The sequence below is a fragment of the Microcaecilia unicolor genome, chromosome 4 (assembly GCF_901765095.1).
Source record: "Microcaecilia unicolor chromosome 4, aMicUni1.1, whole genome shotgun sequence".
NCBI classification, from domain to species: Eukaryota; Metazoa; Chordata; class Amphibia; order Gymnophiona; family Siphonopidae; genus Microcaecilia; species Microcaecilia unicolor.
In genome coordinates this window covers 52,206,907-52,224,684 of record NC_044034.1, presented here as the reverse complement: position 1 = coordinate 52,224,684, position 17,778 = coordinate 52,206,907, and the positions used below count along the sequence as shown (strand labels likewise).

The window sequence follows — 17,778 nt, the reverse complement described above, 5'->3', positions numbered from 1 at the left end:
AAAGCATTCTATAATATGACCCATTGTGATAAACAAGTTCTGGAAAAATTGAGAAATAATACAGATATTGTGATTCAACAAACCAGTAAAGGAGATGCCATTGTTATCCAGGATAGGAATTAATGTACACGTGATATTTATCATCTTCCAAGTTCAGATTGATTATATGGAATTACAGGATGATCCCACTTCAAATTTGAATGTTAAGATTTTTCAAGTAACTAGTGAAGGGTATGCAAAGGATATTCTTACCCAGAAAGAGTTTCATTTTCTGAATACTGGTCATCCACAGATTCCAGTGTTGTATACATTGCCAAAGATTCATAAAACACTGGACAATCCTCCTGGAAGGTCCATCGTCTCAAGTTGAGGGTCATTGCTTGAACCTATATCAATGTATGTAGATTGTTTTTTGCAACCTTTAGAGATGATGGGAAAATCATATATTAAAGATTCTACTCAGTTTATGGGATGTTTGCTTGAATTACAGGATAATCTTCAACATTGTCTACTTGCTACTTTGGATGTCACTTCCCTTTCTACTGTAATTCCACAGAATGAAGCCATTACAGTATTGGAGAGTTTTTCTTGAGAAAAGATCATCATTGACAGTACCAACTTCTTTTATAGTATATCTTTTGCAACTATGGCTTTGAAAAGTAATTTTTTTCTGTTTCAGGAAAGTTATATCAGCAAATATCAGGAGTTGCTATGGGGGGCCACAGTGGCTCAGTCAATAGCAAACCTATTTATGACTGCCTTTGAACAAGAAACATGTATACACAGCTGCATTTTTTCAAAAAGTGAAATTTTGGTTGCGTTATATTGACAATGTTTGTTTGGTGTGGGAGGGGGATGAGCTTGATTTACAGAGATTCATTATGTTTTTGAATAGTTGTCATCCTCAAATTGCTTTCACTTTACATTGTGATTTTTACACCATTTCTTTTTTGGATATGTTAGTAACGAAGATTGGAGATTCCTTTGTGACAACAGTGTTCCAGAAAGATACTAGTAAGAACACATTTCTAGATTATCAAAGTTGTCATCTTCCTTCATTAAAAAATAGCTTGCCCTTCATCCAGTACAGAAGAGCCTGTTCGGAGGATTCTGAATTTAACAGGCAAGCAAGAGAGCTTTCTGATAAGCTGTCCCGGTGAGGATATCCTTATGGTGTATTGAAGAATGCCTACTGTAGAGCCAAGTATAACCAGCGTGAATTGTTGTTGGCTCCTGAAGTATGTGGTTCTGAAGATGACGTATGTGACAAAATATACCTCCTCTTCTTCTAATGTGGTACACACTGTAAAGAAGCACTGCGGGATATTGGCCATTATTCCAGCTTTATCTGGATTTTCTCTTAGGTTTGCGTTTCAGAAGGGCAAAAATCTTAAGGATCGATTGAGCCCTTCTATATTGCCCATTCCTAAGCAACCTTCTGAAATGATTTATTTGAAAGGCCACTTTAAGTGTGACGAGTATTCATTTTGTAATATTATGATGGAAATATCTGTGTTCATGGATCCTATTACGAATAAAGGTTATGATTTTAGATATAGAACATGCAAATCTGACCATGTGATATATTGTTTGCAATGCCCATGTAAGAAAGTGTATGTGGGCCAAACTACACGGAAGTTGGCTGTCAGGCTCACTGAACATGGAAGTGTGATACATGCACAAACACCTAGAATACCAGTTGTGATACATTGCAAATCTTGAAGGAAATGATGCATACATGAACAATGTTTAGTGCTACAGTGGATCACACCTCTTGCTAGAGGGGGTGATCGCCGAAGATTAGTGTTGAAGCAAGAGCAGAAATGGATTTATGCATTGAATTCGTTGGAACCTGTATACTTGAACTCCCGTATTGAGTGGTGTCATTTTATTTGAATTTACCTTTCTAGAAGACAATGTGATTTTTGTTTTGCTCCGAGTGGTGTCATTTTATTTGAATTTACTGCTCTAGAAGACACTGTGACTTTTGCTCTGTTCTGATTGGTTGTGTTCTTCATTAGCGTCTAATGTCATCAGTTATATTAGGGGGCCATTTTGACTTTTGTGAGAAGCCATGCTCAAACAGCTTGATGTTACAGTGCTTGGAAGAAAGTAAATTCTGTTATATTATAGACTAGGAAAAAAAGGCCCGTTTCTGTGTTAAAGGAAACGGGCGCTAGCAAGGTTTTCCTTGGAGTGTGTATGTTTGAGAGAGTGTGTGTGGGAGTGACTGTGTGAGAGAGAGTGAATGTGCGAGTGTGTGTGACAGAGAGAGTGAGACTGGGTGAGAGTGTTTGTGAGAATGAGAGTATGTGCCAGGGTCCCCCCCTCCCAGTTCCAGGGTTGCCTCCCCCCCCCCCCCGGGTTGTCTCCCAGTTGTAGGGTCCCCCTCCCTCCTTCTCTTTTTCCCGGTTGCAGGGTCCGCCCTCCTTCCCTCCCAGTTGAAGGGTCCTTCCACCCCCCCCCCCCGGTCTCCCTCCCAGTTGCAGGGGGCCCCCCCTCCGGTCTCCCTCCCACTTGCAGGGGGGTTACCCCTCCCAGTTTGCAGGGGGGGGTCCCCCCCCCCCAAGCTATAGACTTGTTTCAGATGGAACAACAATGAAAAGACGACAATGTGAAGCAGCAGCTTCTTGGTTTGCTTGTTTTAGAGTGTATACCAATGACGGCTGTGTAGGGGAGTGGAAACAGAAATTAACCAATGTGTTTCCTTGCTTACCGTAGTCTTGCTTTGCTGTCTTGCACTCCTGTGTAGTAACTCACAAGTTTGCTTGTTTTGTTTTTATTGAACGGGGATTACGGCTGCACTGGGGTCACATTGGGGGGGGGGGGGGTAGACAGGAGGCGTCTGCGGCGAGTGTGCATCGTGGAGGAGGGTGGGTGAGGGGGAGTGTGGGTGGGGGCAGCGGAATCCAGCGGCGACTTCTCTCGGGGGGGGGGGGGTGGACGGGAGGAGCGGCATCTGGCAGGCAGTCTCCAGCGATTCATAGGCAGGGGCAACTGTTCAGCAGTCTGATTGGTCCGTCATGCGTCTTACGTGTCGTACCGTTGCCTGGCAACAGTTCTGCAATCCCTTCGTTCCCTTCATTCAGCGATCCCTTCACTATCATTGTTCCGCCCTCGACATCATCACGTTTGACGCGAGGGCGGGGCAGAGAGACATGGTGAGTTGGATGGCTTCACCACCACGAACCCTGGCTTCAGAACGTTGAGGGTGCGTTTTATTATAGTAGATTGAAAAACTTGCAATACAGTCTAACTTCTCTCATTTTTTCTGTCAGCCCCAAGAATTCTGGACCCTGATGCACAACATTGGCCATTGTTGGTCCTGGGAATTTGAGAAGCTAGCTGAGACGCAATTATTAAGTTAAGTATGTCTACTATGATGGTCTGTGCACTATATTTGAATTATGATTTTTGAATTATGAACATTGTTAGTTATGATACTCTGTGATCAGTATAGCTCTATAAGCTGAAATGGCTTTGAGCTCTTTGAAGCTTTTCCTTCCTAGAAGAAGCAATAACCTAGAAAAGGGAGCAATGAGTGAGGTGATTAAATTTGCCAACAACATAAAATGATTCAAAATTGTTAAACAGCAGATTTTAAAAGAAACTGCAAGAAGATCTGATAAGGCAGAGGGTCTGGGGGGTCGAAACAGCAAATTAAATTAAAAAAAACTTGTGGATTCAGTGATCACTTGTAAGGATGAAGGACTGTCTGCTAAAGTGGTTTTGCTTTCTGTATATGTAGACGGCTTGGATAGATATACGATTTAGGATTACAAAATCCAATATTCATGCTGCCTCTCAGTATAGTAAAAAGGATCCCACTCCTATCTGTTTGCTTGGAAGATGGAAGCCTAACAAATGGAGTGTGAGAGGCTGATGAGATATACACTGATGGAGGATTCCAGACTCACTGTGGCTTGGCACCACTCCGAACCTAGGGCAGTTCTCATATGAAGACATGTCATGGGCATCACAAACTGTGGACGCCATGTTTCCCAGGAACCTCAAGATCTGCTGAGCCGTGACCACCTGAGAGGTGCAAACCTGAGAAGCCAAGGAGAGTAGAATCCGCTCTCGGCCCCGGGAAGGCTCAAACCTTCTGTGTATTGAGCAGTGCGCCAATGAATTCCAATTGCTGGACTGGATGGTGATGGGACTTGGGGTAGGTTAAAACAAAACCTAGTAGCTCTATCACCCAAATAGTCCTCTAATGCACTCCCGAGCACAGTCCTCCGACTAGCTCTTCACCAGCCAATTACTACTACTACTACTACTACTATTTAGCATTTCTATAGCGCTACAAGGCATACGCAGCGCTGTACAAACATAGAAGAAAGACAGTCCCTGCTCAAAGAGCTTACAATCTAATAGACAAAAAATAAATAAAGTAAGCAAATCAAATCAATTAATGTGAACGGGAAGGAAGAGAGGAGGGTAGGTGGAGGCGAGTGGTTGAGATAAGGGAACATATGGACTCCCAGTCTGCGTAGCGATACTACGACTACCACTAGACATTTGGTAAATACCCTGGGAGCTGACGCAAGGCCAAATGACAACATGTGGTACTACTACTACTAATCATTTCTATAGCGCTACTAGATGTACAGAGCACTGTACACATTATATGCAGGTACTTTTTCTGTCCCTAGAGGGCTCACAATCTAAGTTTTTGTACCTGGGGCAATGGAGGGTTAAGTGACTTGCCAAAGGTCATAAGGAGTTACAGTGGGAATTGAGCCCAGGTCGCCAGGATCAAAGCCCACTGCACTAATCATTAAGCTGCTCCTCCACCTCAAGTACTGGAAGAGCTGTGTTCCCAACCGAAACTGTAGATAACTTCCGGTGGGTTGGAAGTATAAAGATGTGTGTATATGCATCCTTTAAAACCAGAGAGCAGAGCCAATTGTTTTCCTGAATCATGAGTAGAAGAATGCCCAAGAAAACCATCCTGAACTTTTCTTTGACAGGAATTTGTTCAGGGCCCTTAGGTTTAGGATGGGACGCATCTCCCTGTCTTCTTTTGCACGAGGAAGTACTTGGAATGGAATCCCTGCCCTTCCTTCCCTAATGGAATGGGCTTGACTGCATGGGCCTTCAGAAGGGCTGAGAGTTCCTCTGCCAAGTACCTGCTCGTGCTGATAGCTGAAGAAATGGCCTCTCAGTGGGCAATTTGGAGGTTTCTGACCGAACTGAGGGCATATTCAAGACTGACTATTTGAAGAACTCACCAGTTGGAAGTGATAAGGGGCCACCTTTCGTAAAAAAAAAATTAAAACTCCCTCCGACCAGCAAGTCGTCCAGCACGGACACTTGGACAGTGACTATGCTTTGCTGGAGCCAGTCAAAAGCTCGTCTGTTGCTTTGACTGGGGAGTATCAGGGGCCTTAGGCACACGCTGTTGACGAGAACGAATGTGCTGGGGCTGAGCCTGTGAAGGCGGGCGACAGGATGAGGCGTACCAATGCCTCTATGAGTAGTAAGCACCCCTTCTCGAATTGTCAAGGAGGCGGACGCAGAAGACGCCCGGCAGGAGGGAGAAGAGATGGTATCAGTGTGTTTCTTGATCTGGTCAGCGACCTTCTCAGCCTTCTCTCCAAATCTTCTTGGGCACACAGAGGTGACACACAATTCCGCACAAGAACATTCTGCAGGATCTCGTGCAGCGGAACAGTCACAGCCTTTCTAGGAGAAGACTCGTAGTCCAGGACCTCAAGCATCTTAACCCTGGGCTTGTCCTCCACCTCCAAAGGATATGGAACAGAAGCCACCATTTCCTTGTAAAATAGGGAAAGGAAAGGCTCTCAGGAGACTTTCTCCTTTGTTGTGGAGGAGAGAGATCGGAGGGGATGCCATTGGACTCATCCTGTGAGAAGTACCATGGATCCTCTTCCGACTCCCATGACTGCTCTTCGTCGGTGTCAGTCAAAAATTCCTCATGGGAGGGCTGAGACCAAGCCTGCCTCAACTTACAGGAATGATGACCCCGAGAAAGCGCAAGGAGTTAGCTCCTGCCTTGACTCCAGTGAAGATTCCTCCACTGATGTTGTGGGGGTACCGGCCTGGGTGACCATCAACACTGGGGGCCGCAAGTGACATCGGTGTTGGAGGCTGCAACACAGGCTGAGGGCCAAGCGGGGCTGCAACAGGAGGCATGGTAGGTGCAAACACCCCCGATGCCAATGCACTCTGTTGAAGGAAGCCAGCCAGCAGCTCAAGGAGCAAGGGCTGGATGCGCTCATCAAGGGCCGACACTGGGAAAGGCTGGGATGTTGGCTCAGAGACAATCTGCAGAACTGCTGGGGTCGAGATGGGAGGCTAGTCCTGGCTGCTCAGTGACCTTAGCACCGGCACCTCTTGTATGGCGGGGGAATGGTCCTTCTGACGCCAACGCTTCTCAGGTACCAAATCTGTCGGCGCCCGAAGCTCCCAGCACTGTGTGTTGAGGGGGATCGAAGCCAATGTTTCTTGGCCTTCACCCAAAGCCGGTCATCAAGGCTCCTCTGTGCCGACAAGGGCGACTTTGAATCCTCACATTGCCTCAGCATCAGGTCCAACACAGGCCGGTCCTGGGAACCCTGCACAGCAGTCAGCGTCGAGGCAGGTGAAGACCCACTCAGTGTCGACAGGTCTAGCAGCCATATGTACTACTGCTCCTGATGCAAATGCCTCCCCCCAACGTTGATACAGATGCCAACGATTCAGACAGAGCTCCAAAAATCCACTCCCATTGAGCCTCTCTGGCCAACTGGGTCAATTTCTTCATAGTTAGGACTATGATCAGGCCCTAGGCAATGAAGATACCAAGAATGGGCGTCCTTGCCAAAGATGGTCCGACTGAACCGGATACAGTGCTTAACGCTACTGGCAACTTGAGTGGACACGGAAGGAAAAACCTCCACAGACAAATCAAACAACTCAATGATGCCACAAAAAGGGGCAAGGCACCAGAAAAAAAAAAAAAAGAATTGGAGAACCCGGCCAAAGTCAAGGCCTAAAAGCAGCCTGATGATGCGGAAAATAAAGGAAACTTAAAAATGGGAAAAAAAGAAACAAAAATATGGGAAGGTAGAAAGGGTAACTCCGCAGAAAAAAAAAACACCGCAAAGGCACCCAAAAAGCTCTTTTGGACCGAAGAGCTGTGAAGAGCAGAAGCGAAAGGCAACCACCCCTCACTGCGGTAATAAAAGAACTGCAGTAACCACGATGTCGTGATGGGCGGGAAGGCTCTTGCACATGTGCAGTGGAGTGTCTCACGCTCCACAAATTTCTTAATAACTTGTCATAAGCTCTGGTCCGGGCAACGCGGGATCATGGTACCCATGTGTGAGAATACATAGGCCTGCTTGTCCTTGGAGAATAATATTTATTTAAGATGTCAGGTAGGGTGGTTCCTGTTCTGTTCACAGGTTGAGAAACTAAACACAAAACTAGTCCTTATATATAAGCATCTCCTCTCAAGGTCTGCTCCTGCAAGGCCAGAGCATTCACTACTGTCTCTCAGCAAGACAACACTCTTAGTGGGAATCTGGCCTGACTCTCCAGAGATATCATTCTGGTCTCTGTGCAACAACAATTACTGGCCACCCTTGCAGGGGCGTAGCCAGACACCCAATTTTGGGTGGGCCTGGGTCCAAGATGGGTGGGCAGAAGAACCCCACCCTATCCTATAGGTGATTTGGTCTCTCCTCTCGCCTGCATGCCATATGGTCTCTCAAATATCCCTCCTCTCCTGCACACCTTTTAAATTTCAGATTTTTAGTGAGGAGCAACTAATACACACTACTCATGTAGACCCCACATCCATCCCACTGATGCAGCTTCCTGTTTCCACATAGGTGGGAATACGTCACAGGGAAGGCTGTGGGGCCAGTGTAAGCAGTATGTATCAGTCGCTGCTTCCTGCAGGCGAAGATCTGCTATTTATAAGGCATGCAGGAGGGACAGTTGTTGGGAGTTTTCAGCTTGGGAATCTCTGCTGGCCACATCATAGGTGCGTTGCTACTGGTGGGCCTGAGCTCAAAGTGGGTGGGCCTGGGCCCACCCAAGCCCACCCTTGGGCCAGTTTGAGTACACAGTTCTGCAAGGTCCCAAGTCAAACTTGGCCTATCTGACTGTAGCTGTTGCAGTTCACACATACATAGTGGAAGCATATGCAGTTAGATGTCCTTAACCTAGCTGTGCTCTGGGATTTTATACTTCCTGGACCATGCCTTTCTGGCTCTATCCCTCTCATGCCACTTCCCTCCTGAGCGAGAATATGAGTTTTAAGGTGGCTCTGAAACTGTAAGGGAGCTAACTTTAGGGAAAGTTGCAGTGACCTATAGACTTCCTCACAAGCAGATTCAATATAAGATGTTGTTTCTTGTACATAAGGTCTTCAGTCATGCAGTATCATCCAAAGAGGACCATTAGTTCTGAACATTATTGTTTATCAGGTATGGTTATGTGAAATGCAGGGACAGATTTTTTTTCAGTGGCTGCTCCTAAACTAGGGGCGTAGCCAGACAACAGATTTTGGGTGGGCCTAGGCAAGAAGTGGGTGGGCACCAAGTGTTCTCTCCCCCCAACCACTAAAAATATATCTCGGCAGGCAGGAAAATGCTTCTTTCCACCTTGGCAGTCTGAAGTAGGCATCCGCTGAAAACTGAGCATGCACAGGTGTCAGTATGTCGGGACTAATGGAAAGAAAATTATCAGGTAATAACTAATATTTTTCCTTTCTAGCGCTGCTGGCAAACTCGCGGTTTTACCTTCATTTTTAAATTATGGCTGCCAAATTGGTTACCCGCTGCTCTCGCTGTAAGAAGCAAAGAGCAGCTTCAGGGCAGTGTCCTGGGAGGTCTGTTGGCTCAGCCTTTTCAGAGATAGCTGGTTTTCCACATTCTCCTTGTAGTACTTGAGCAGCTATGAAAATATGCCTCTATGTCTCCTGTGGCCATTTTGAAGCAGCAAGCTCAGGTCCCGCCGCTACTCTTGCTGTTCTGCCGGCCGCTGCTAGAGTTTGTATAGCACCCTCAATTGCAGAAGTTTCTGTTTCTACCCCTCATGGGGTTTCCATTACTGAGGACCTGCTGGGTCTAATTTCTCTGGACTTTAGTTCGGATTGTCTGATGCTTATTTTCTAAACCACTGGTGGTTGGGAGGCGGGGATAGTGCTGGCCAGACTTATATGGTCTGTGCCAGAGCTGGTGGTGGGAAGCGGGACTGGTGGTTGGGAGGCAGGGATAGTGCTGGGCAGACTTATACGGTCTGTGCCAGAGCCGGTGGGTGGGAGGCGGGGCTGGTGGTTGGGAGGCGGGGATAGTGCTGGACAGACTTATACGGTCTGTGCCCTGAAGAACACAGGTACAAATCAAAATAGGGTATACACAAAAAGTAGCACATATGAGTTATCTTGTTGGGCAGACTGGATGGACCATGCAGGTCTTTTTCTGCCATCATCTACTATGTTACTATGGTATCATGGAGAGTAGCGTTTTTGTTACCATTAGGGGGGGAAGTCTTCAACTGGCAGAGCTTGAGATCCCCACCAGCTACCGTTAAACATGTGTTACTGTTGAGTGGGCCTGAGCTCTAAGTGGGTGGGCCCCAGCCCACCCGTGGCTATGCCACTGTCCTAAACTATGAAATTCTTTACCTTTAAATTTGTGATTATTAGCAAATTTCAGGGAGTTTCAAGAGTCTCAAAACATATGTTTCAATTTGCTTATTCATGAATGCAGATAGATGTGAGGAACACATTAAAATGATTTTTGTCTCTTTAGTTTATTGCACACATATGATTAATCTTTTGACACATTTTTGTTTGTTGGTTTAACTAATGTATTTTAGTTTGTATTGTTGATGTTTTATGATCACATTATTTGATTTTGGTTGTAACCTCTATGCTTATCTGTATAATTGGCAATGGGGCCCTTCTACTAAGGTGCGCTAGCGTTTTTAGCAGACTAAACACTAGGAGACACCTATAGGAATATATGGGTTCCTCTAGCATTTAGCGTGCACTAAAACTTAGCATGCCTTTGTAAAAGATACCCCTAAATGTTTTATTAATAATAGTAATAATAATATTATTATTGTCATCCAGAAAATAGCCACATTGAAATTAAATGACTTGATGATGAAAAATACTAGGATGGAAGCCCAAGGCTAAAAATGGCCCATACCAAGCTAACAACAAAAAATAAAGAAAACTTGAAAGATGCCTGCAAAACCTACTTAGGGACATCTAACAGGAAAAAAAAAGAGACCGTAAGACAGAGAAAAAAAAAATACTTCAATATAAATTCTGAAGTGAGCGCAATGCAAGGCACATGCATTTGGCTTGGTGAAAAGCAAAGAATCGAAGAAATCCTATGTGATAGCAGAAGGCAAGAACAAACACAGGCACAGACACATGGTGAGGCATTCTCAAAGGTTCTAAGTAGAGAGGTGTGGTAGCCGTGTTAGTCCACTCTTAAGGTTATTTCTATTGATAATCATAAGGAGGAGACTGCTGTGCTTAAGAAGGGCTGTAGATGTTCAGAACTTTACACTAGCTCTGTGAGACAGCTTCTCGTGCACCACTGGACAAAATCACCTACTTGTGTGCCTGATTCAGTCCTATTTACCAATGAAAAATAAGTATGGAGTTTCAAGCTAAAAAAAAAAAAAAGCAGAATTTGAAAAAGCATGATTTTAAAAAGGAGTAATTACAAAGTTAAAAAGGTATGAAAAGATAGGAATTAAAATACATTGGGAATAAACCAGAATACTTATCACCAGGAATGAGATCTAAAAAGGAAGATGTAAACCCAAACTACAGCAGAATTATATTATGAAGACTGCTCTATATATTACTATTCTAAATAGTAATTTAGTGCAAAATAAAAGAGTTCTATATCATAGCAGGCATTATAATTGAAGGAAAAAAATCATACCTACCAGAACAAAATCATCCTTTTGATATGCCTGGAAATATTGGTCAAAACTGAAAGCCTGGACTGCCATTCTACCATACATAGACCTTAAATAATGAAAATGTGAAAACTATGTTATAACGCATATCTTATGAATCAACTATGATATACCTCTTACATGGTATTTCTCTGATTAAGAGTTAGCAAATCCTATGCTGAGCTATTATAAAACTACTACTACTACTTAACATTACTAGAGCGCTACTAGGGTTACGCAGCGCTGTACAATTTAACAAATACAGTCCCTGCTCAAAGAGCTTACAATCTAATAGACAAGTGAACGGTCGGTCCGATAGGGGCAGTCAAATTGGGGCAGTCTGGATTCACTGAACGGTAAGGGTTAGGTGCCGAACGCAGCATTGAAGAGGTGGGCTTTAAGCAAGGGAGGGGGCTTGGCGTAAGGGCTCAGGAAGGTTGTTCCAAGCATAGGGTGAGGCGAGGCAGAATGAGCAGAGTCTGGAGTTGGCGGTGGTGGAGAAGGGTACTGAGAGGAGGGATTTATCCTGTGAACGGAGGTTACGGGCGGGAACGTAAGGGGAGATGAGGGTAGAAAGATAGTGAGGGGCAGCAGACTGAGTGCATTTGTAGGTAAGAAGGAGAAGCTTGAATTGAATGCGGTATCTGATCGGAAGCCAGTGAAGTGACCTGAGGAGAGGGGTGATATGAGTATATCGGTTCTGGCGGAATATGAGACGTGCAGCAGAGTTCTGAACAGATTGAAGGGGGGATAGATGGCTAAGTGGGAGGCCGGTGAGGAGTAAGTTGCAGTAGTCCAGGCGAGAGGTAATGAGAGCATGGACGAGAGTTCGGGTGGTGTGTTTAGAGAGGAAAGGGCGAATTTTGCTGATGTTAAAGAGGAAGAAGCGACAGGTCTTGGCTATCTGCTGGATATGCGCAGAGAAGGAGAGAGTTATAAAACTATGGAATACTAAAGTGTGCACTAAATGCCACACAGCCCACTGTATACCTATGAGCTGTAAGGTACTTAAAACACACTAAATTGTTAGTGTACCTTAGTAAAAAGGACCCCCAAGTTACTTACCTTTTGCAAAAAAAAAAAAAAAAAGATATAGTGGAATAAAAAAAGGTGCAGAGAAGGGCAACGAAAATGATAAAGGGGATGGGATGACTTCCCTATGAGGAAAGGCTAAAGCGGCTAGGGCTGAGGGGAGATATGATAGAGGTCTATAGAATAATGAGTGGAGTTGAACGGGTAGATGTGAAGTGTCTGTTTACGCTTTCCAAAAATACTAGGACTAGGGGGCATGCGATGAAGCTACAATGTAGTAAATTTAAAACGAATCGGAGAAAATGTTTCTTCACTCAACGTGTAATCAAACTCTGGAATTCGTTGCCAGAGAATGTGGTAAAGGCAGTTAGCTTAGTGGAATTTAAAAAAGGTTTGGACAGCTTCCTAAAGGAAAAGTCCATAGACCGTTATTAAACGGACTTGGGGAAAATCCACTATTTCTGGGATAAGCAGTATAAAATGTTTTGTACTTTTTGGGATCTTGCCAGGTATTTGTGACCTGGATTGGCCACTGTTGGAAACAGGATGCTGGGCTTGATGGATCTTTGGTCTTTCCCAGTATGGCAATACTTATGTACTTATGTAAGTGTTCTCCATGAACAGCAGGAAATACAAGTCCTCACAGATGGACAATGTCATCTGAGGGAGCCTAGAGAAAAAGGTCTTTCCAGCCAAAAAGGTTTTGGAAGCTATTGAAAACCTGACTGCATATGTGTGCCAATTTTTGCCTTGCATTATTGTGTTGGACCTCCTCAGTCTTTATAAATGTTAACTTAAGCGACAATTTCAAGGGGAAATGGGTGGATATGTGAAGACCTGTATCCCGTTGTCCATGGGGAACACATACTACAAGTAATTTGGTTTATTCTAAGGGCAAGCAGGACAGCAGCACCTCGCAGGTAAGGCTCCCTAGCTCCACGCTGCCTTCAACAGAAAAAATAAGAAAAAAATATATACTAAAGATGTCATCGACGGGCAAACAACATGAACTATTTATTTTTTAGCAACAATAGTTCTTGCATGGTTTTGATTTTATGAGCCTTAACCTAACCATCCAGGGTCAGATCTGCTTGGGCATAAGTGAAGGAGATGCGGTCTGCTAGCCAATGAGAAAATCTATGCATGACAGTAGCATTCTAGGTTTGCCGGAGTCAAACAAAACAATGCTGGCTAGACTTTAGGGCCCTTTTACTAAAGTTGGTGAATGCTAAATGCTGCACTTCTATATCTATTGGCCACGTAACATTTAGCGTATGCTAATATCCATTAGCGCACAATAAGCTTTAGGAAAAGAGCCCCTTAGTGTGTTTCAAGCAGAAGGCTAAGAGTAATTTATAATCCAAAGTGAATAAGACATGTTCACCATTGTGAAGGGAGAAATGCTGGAAGGACAACTGACTAAGACAGAAATTTGACACAACTTTAAGGAGAAACTTTGGATGATAACTGCACAGAACCACTCTACTGCTCAAAAATTTAGTGTATACTGGGTCAGTTGTGACCCCTGAGGAAGGTACATTGCCGAAACATGGCCCGTGTTGGGTCTAGACTGTTTATACAACATTTTTTGAGAAAAAACTATTTCTTTTGAAGATATTGGGACTTATGGTATTTCTTGGAACCTCTGTCTTCCACCCTGTGCTTGTTTTTGTTTGATTGTTGTGGAAGCATTCACTCTCCCTTTTTCTGGTTCAGTCACTCTGAACACTGAAATGACTGCCACCAAAAATGAGACCTTTCAGGAAAGGTATTTCAGACCAAAGGAGTCTAGTAGCTCAAATGGAGCTTTCATCAGGTGGATAAGAACAATATTGAGGTTTCAAGGCACAGAAGGTTGATCAATAGGAGCCTTCAACAAGGCAAACCTTGCAAAAAAGTGAATTATAGAGTGTACAGAGATGGGCTTCCCTTTTATACGGTGGTCATAAGCACCGACAGCACTAAGATGAACCCTAATGAAGTTGGTTTTCAAATCTGACTCGAAGAGATGAAGGTAGCACTCAATCAACTTTAGTGTTAGACAGGAAAAAGGGTCTATAGACTTTCTGTCACACCAGATAGAAAATCCTCTTTCAATTAAAACCATAAGCGCATCTAGAATAGTAGGGGAAACCAGGAGGACCTGTATTATATTATCAGGCAAATTCAGGGCAGTCAAGGTTACTTTCAGGGGCATTTTCGAAAGAGAAGGGTACCCATCTTCAGACACAAATCGGGAGATGGGCATCCTTCTCTCAGGGTCGCCCAAATTGGCATAATCGAAAGCCCTCAACTGCAGTCCGTCGTGGGGACGACCAAAGTTCACGGGGGCGTGTCGGAGGCGTAGCGAAGGTAGGTCTGGAGTGTGCTTAAGAGATGGGCGTCCTCGGCAGATAATGGAAAAAAGAAGGGCATCCCTGACAAGCATTTGGTCAACTTTACTTGGTCCATTTTTTTTCACAACCAAGCCTCAAAAAGGTGCCCAAACTGACCAGATGACCACCAGAGGGAATCGGGGATGACCTCCCCTTACTCCCCAGTGATCACCAACCCCCTCCCACCCTAAAAAAAAAAAAAAACCTAAAATTTTTTTTTTTGCTTTTTCTTCACTTTGTGGTCTAAGAAAGAGAAAGATTGTATATAATCCATATATCTAGTTGGGATTGTTTTCTTCTTATCTTGTATTAATGCACAGTCACCTCTGTATTACTGTTTGCAAGTGACCCTTGTAAAATGAAAAATTATAAATAAATGATTAAAAAAAATTTTTTTTGCCAGCCTCAAATGTCATACCCAGCTCCATGATAGCAGTATGCAGGTCCCTGGAGCAGTTTTAGTGGGTGCAGTGCACTTCAGGCAGGCGGACCCAGGCCCATCCCCCCCTACCTGTTACACTTGTGCTAGTAAATGTGAGCCCTTGAAAACCCACCCGAAACCCACTGTACCCACATGTAGGTGCCCCCCTTCACCCCTTAGGGCTATGGTAGTGGTATACAGTTGTGGGGAGTGGGTTTGGGGGTGTTTGGCGGGGGCTCAGCACCAAAGGTAAGGGAGCTATGCACCTGGGAGCAATTTGTGAAGTCCACTGCAGTGCCCCCTAAGGTGCCCGGCTGGTGTCCTGACATGGGAGGGGGACCAGTGCACTACGAATCCTGGCCCCTCCCACGACCTAATGCCTTGGATTTGTTCGTTTTTGAGCTGGGCGCCTTCGGTTTCCATTATCGCTGAAAAACGAAACTGCACAGCTCAAATCCGCACAAATCCGAAGCATTTGCCCGGCACAAACTGTATTATCGAAAAAAAAAAAGATGGGCGCCCATTTTTTCCCAAAATACGGTCTGTCCCGCCCCTTCACATACCCGTTCTTGGACATAGACGCCCATGGAGATGGGCGTTCACGTTCGATTATGCCCCTCTAAGCCTCTAAAAGGCATAGTAGGGCCTAGTTCAGTCTTCTTTCAGCAAAAGTGAAAGAAAGCCAGGAGTGTTTAAGGGGAGAGCAAAGGCTGCATATATCCCTGTCAACGTCTAAGCTGCTTGTAGATGCAAGGAGAAACCACAGTTTGAAGTCTCTAAATAAAATGGATAGAAGCCTAAAAAATAAGATGGGAGAGTATATAGCACTAAATGAAGAGGCAGATAGAATAGGCATCTCAGAGACCAGGTAGAAGTGGGACACTTACTGGGGTACAAATTATGTCACAATGATAGAGTGGATCAAATTGGAAGGGGGGGGGGCTGCACTATATGTTAAAGAAGGAAAGGAGTCAAACAAAATAAAAATTCTGTAGGAAACAGCAACATGGAATCCTTATGGATACAACTTCCATGTGTGAAGGGCAAGTGTATACTGGTAGGGCTATACTACTATCTGCCAAGCCAGAACAGACAGACTAAGAAATGTTAATAGAAATTAGGAAAACTAGCAAGTTTGGGAACAGTATAATAGTCAGTGATTTCAATCACCTGAATCACAATATCCAACAGGGGAGAAATGGATATCCAACAGAGAAATGGATACAAATCAATACATACAAACTTCACTCCAATCCCATCCAATGTGAGAACAAATAGCCGCTATATATAACTTCTCAAAAATGAGGAGAAAAAAAAGAGACCTCAGTTAAACAGAAGACTTACTACTGCAGGTCATAGCTGTCTAAAATGTGAGATCATAATAATCATAGGTCAGAAAAATAAACTCCACACTATGTTAATCTTTATTCAGAAACAGCAGCCCTCCAAACTCACATTAGGCAAAATCGAAAGAATGAGCTTAATTATATTCAGCAGACAACATACTGTTCCAATAAATCAACGATGCAAAGTAAATAACTACTACTACTACTACTACTACTATTTAGCATTTCTATAGCGCTACAAGGCATACGCAGCGCTGCACAAACATAGAAGAAAGACAGTCCCTGCTCAAAGAGCTTACAATCTAATAGACAAAAAATAAATAAAGTAATCAAATCAATTAATGTGAACGGGAAGGAAGAAAGGAGGGTAGGTGGAGGCGAGTGGTTACAAGTGGTTAAATGGACTCACTCCCTGCTCAGTTGTGAAGATGCCCTTTGGAAATCCTGTTGGGATTTAATCTGGCCAGGTACATGTAACCTGGATTGTCCACTGTTGGAAACAGGAAGCTGGGCTTGATGGACCTTCGGTCTGTCCCAGTATGGCAATACTTATGAGCTTATATCCAACCACGTGCTCCGATTAAATATCCAAAATTCTTTAAATTATAACAACAGATACATGTATCAAACAGCTGTATAACAAATTTTGCAAAGCTCACACGACTCTGCCCGGTGCACCCTCATGCATATCCTCTCACATTCAGCAGGCTTTCAGATCACACAACAATACAAATGCTCATTTCCACTCTACAAGTTCAACAGAAAAGCTGTCTGGTAGATCACAAGCCAGTTCAGAATGAAACCCCCATGCTGCTGGTTATTTTGACTGTGAATAACAACAAACTCCAACATAAACTTTCATTTCTTTTCTTGAAGCTTCAAAACAGCTTGCTAGTTGTGCTAGCTCAGGTGCTGCTACTCCTTAACTAAACCCGCACCTCCTCGCATTGGTAACCGGACACCGTGGTCGTCATCTGGGCTCCACAAAACAAGCTCCCCTGCTATTCAGCAGAGGTTTAATAGTCGTTCCTAGACAAAACCCCTTTCCCCACACGGCTTTCCTACCATTTCGCAAACAGTTCTTTCACATCCTTGCTCTCCAACCAGCGACACACTTTAAGTGGTAGAAAGCGGAAAGTAAACTTCGCAGACGGTTTAACATGTCCTTCCGCCATTTTACCCGCCGCCGCGTTCCGTTGTTATGGAAACGAGCGGGGCGGGGCTAAGCAGAGTAGAAGAAGATCTGTGGAGGAACTACCTTATAGAGGGACAGGGCTTTATCTGATATAAATCTCTTTGAACAGATTTGTTGGCTGGGGGCAGACAGCACCATTTTTAAAAAATGAAATCACTGGGTGTTGAAGTAAAATCAATTTGTTAATTAAAGCTATTATGAATAAATATAAAACATAAATTCAAAGTACCAGAATGAGGAAAACAATTAATTAATTAGTTTGCACCACAAAGGAGAAGACAGTATGATAAATCAAACTTACCTCTTAATCTAGTATAGGTTTATTCTTACCTTTTACAGAGACATCTGATCACCTTGTTGTGTCACATTCACCAATGTGTTAGTTATACAGTACATATATTTTTTTTTAGGATCAATCAGTCCTGCTCTCTGTACATGTTGGTACTTTCCTCTGGTTGGGGGACCCCC

General features: G+C 44.0%; 1 protein-coding gene across 1 annotated transcript in view; it reads right to left on the bottom strand.

The window, feature by feature from the left end:
- The window catches only part of CFAP300 (cilia and flagella associated protein 300), an 83,144-nt gene extending 65,844 nt beyond the window's left edge, over positions 1-17,300 (bottom strand). The window contains exons 1-2 of the mRNA XM_030199360.1: positions 17,181-17,300; positions 10,930-11,011 (exon numbers count right to left, since the gene is read on the bottom strand). Coding sequence (XP_030055220.1) covers positions 10,930-11,011; positions 17,181-17,290 — 192 coding nt within the window. The 5' untranslated portion in view covers positions 17,291-17,300. The remainder of the gene's footprint in view (positions 1-10,929; positions 11,012-17,180) is intronic.
- Between the last annotated feature and the right edge of the window lie 478 nt (positions 17,301-17,778).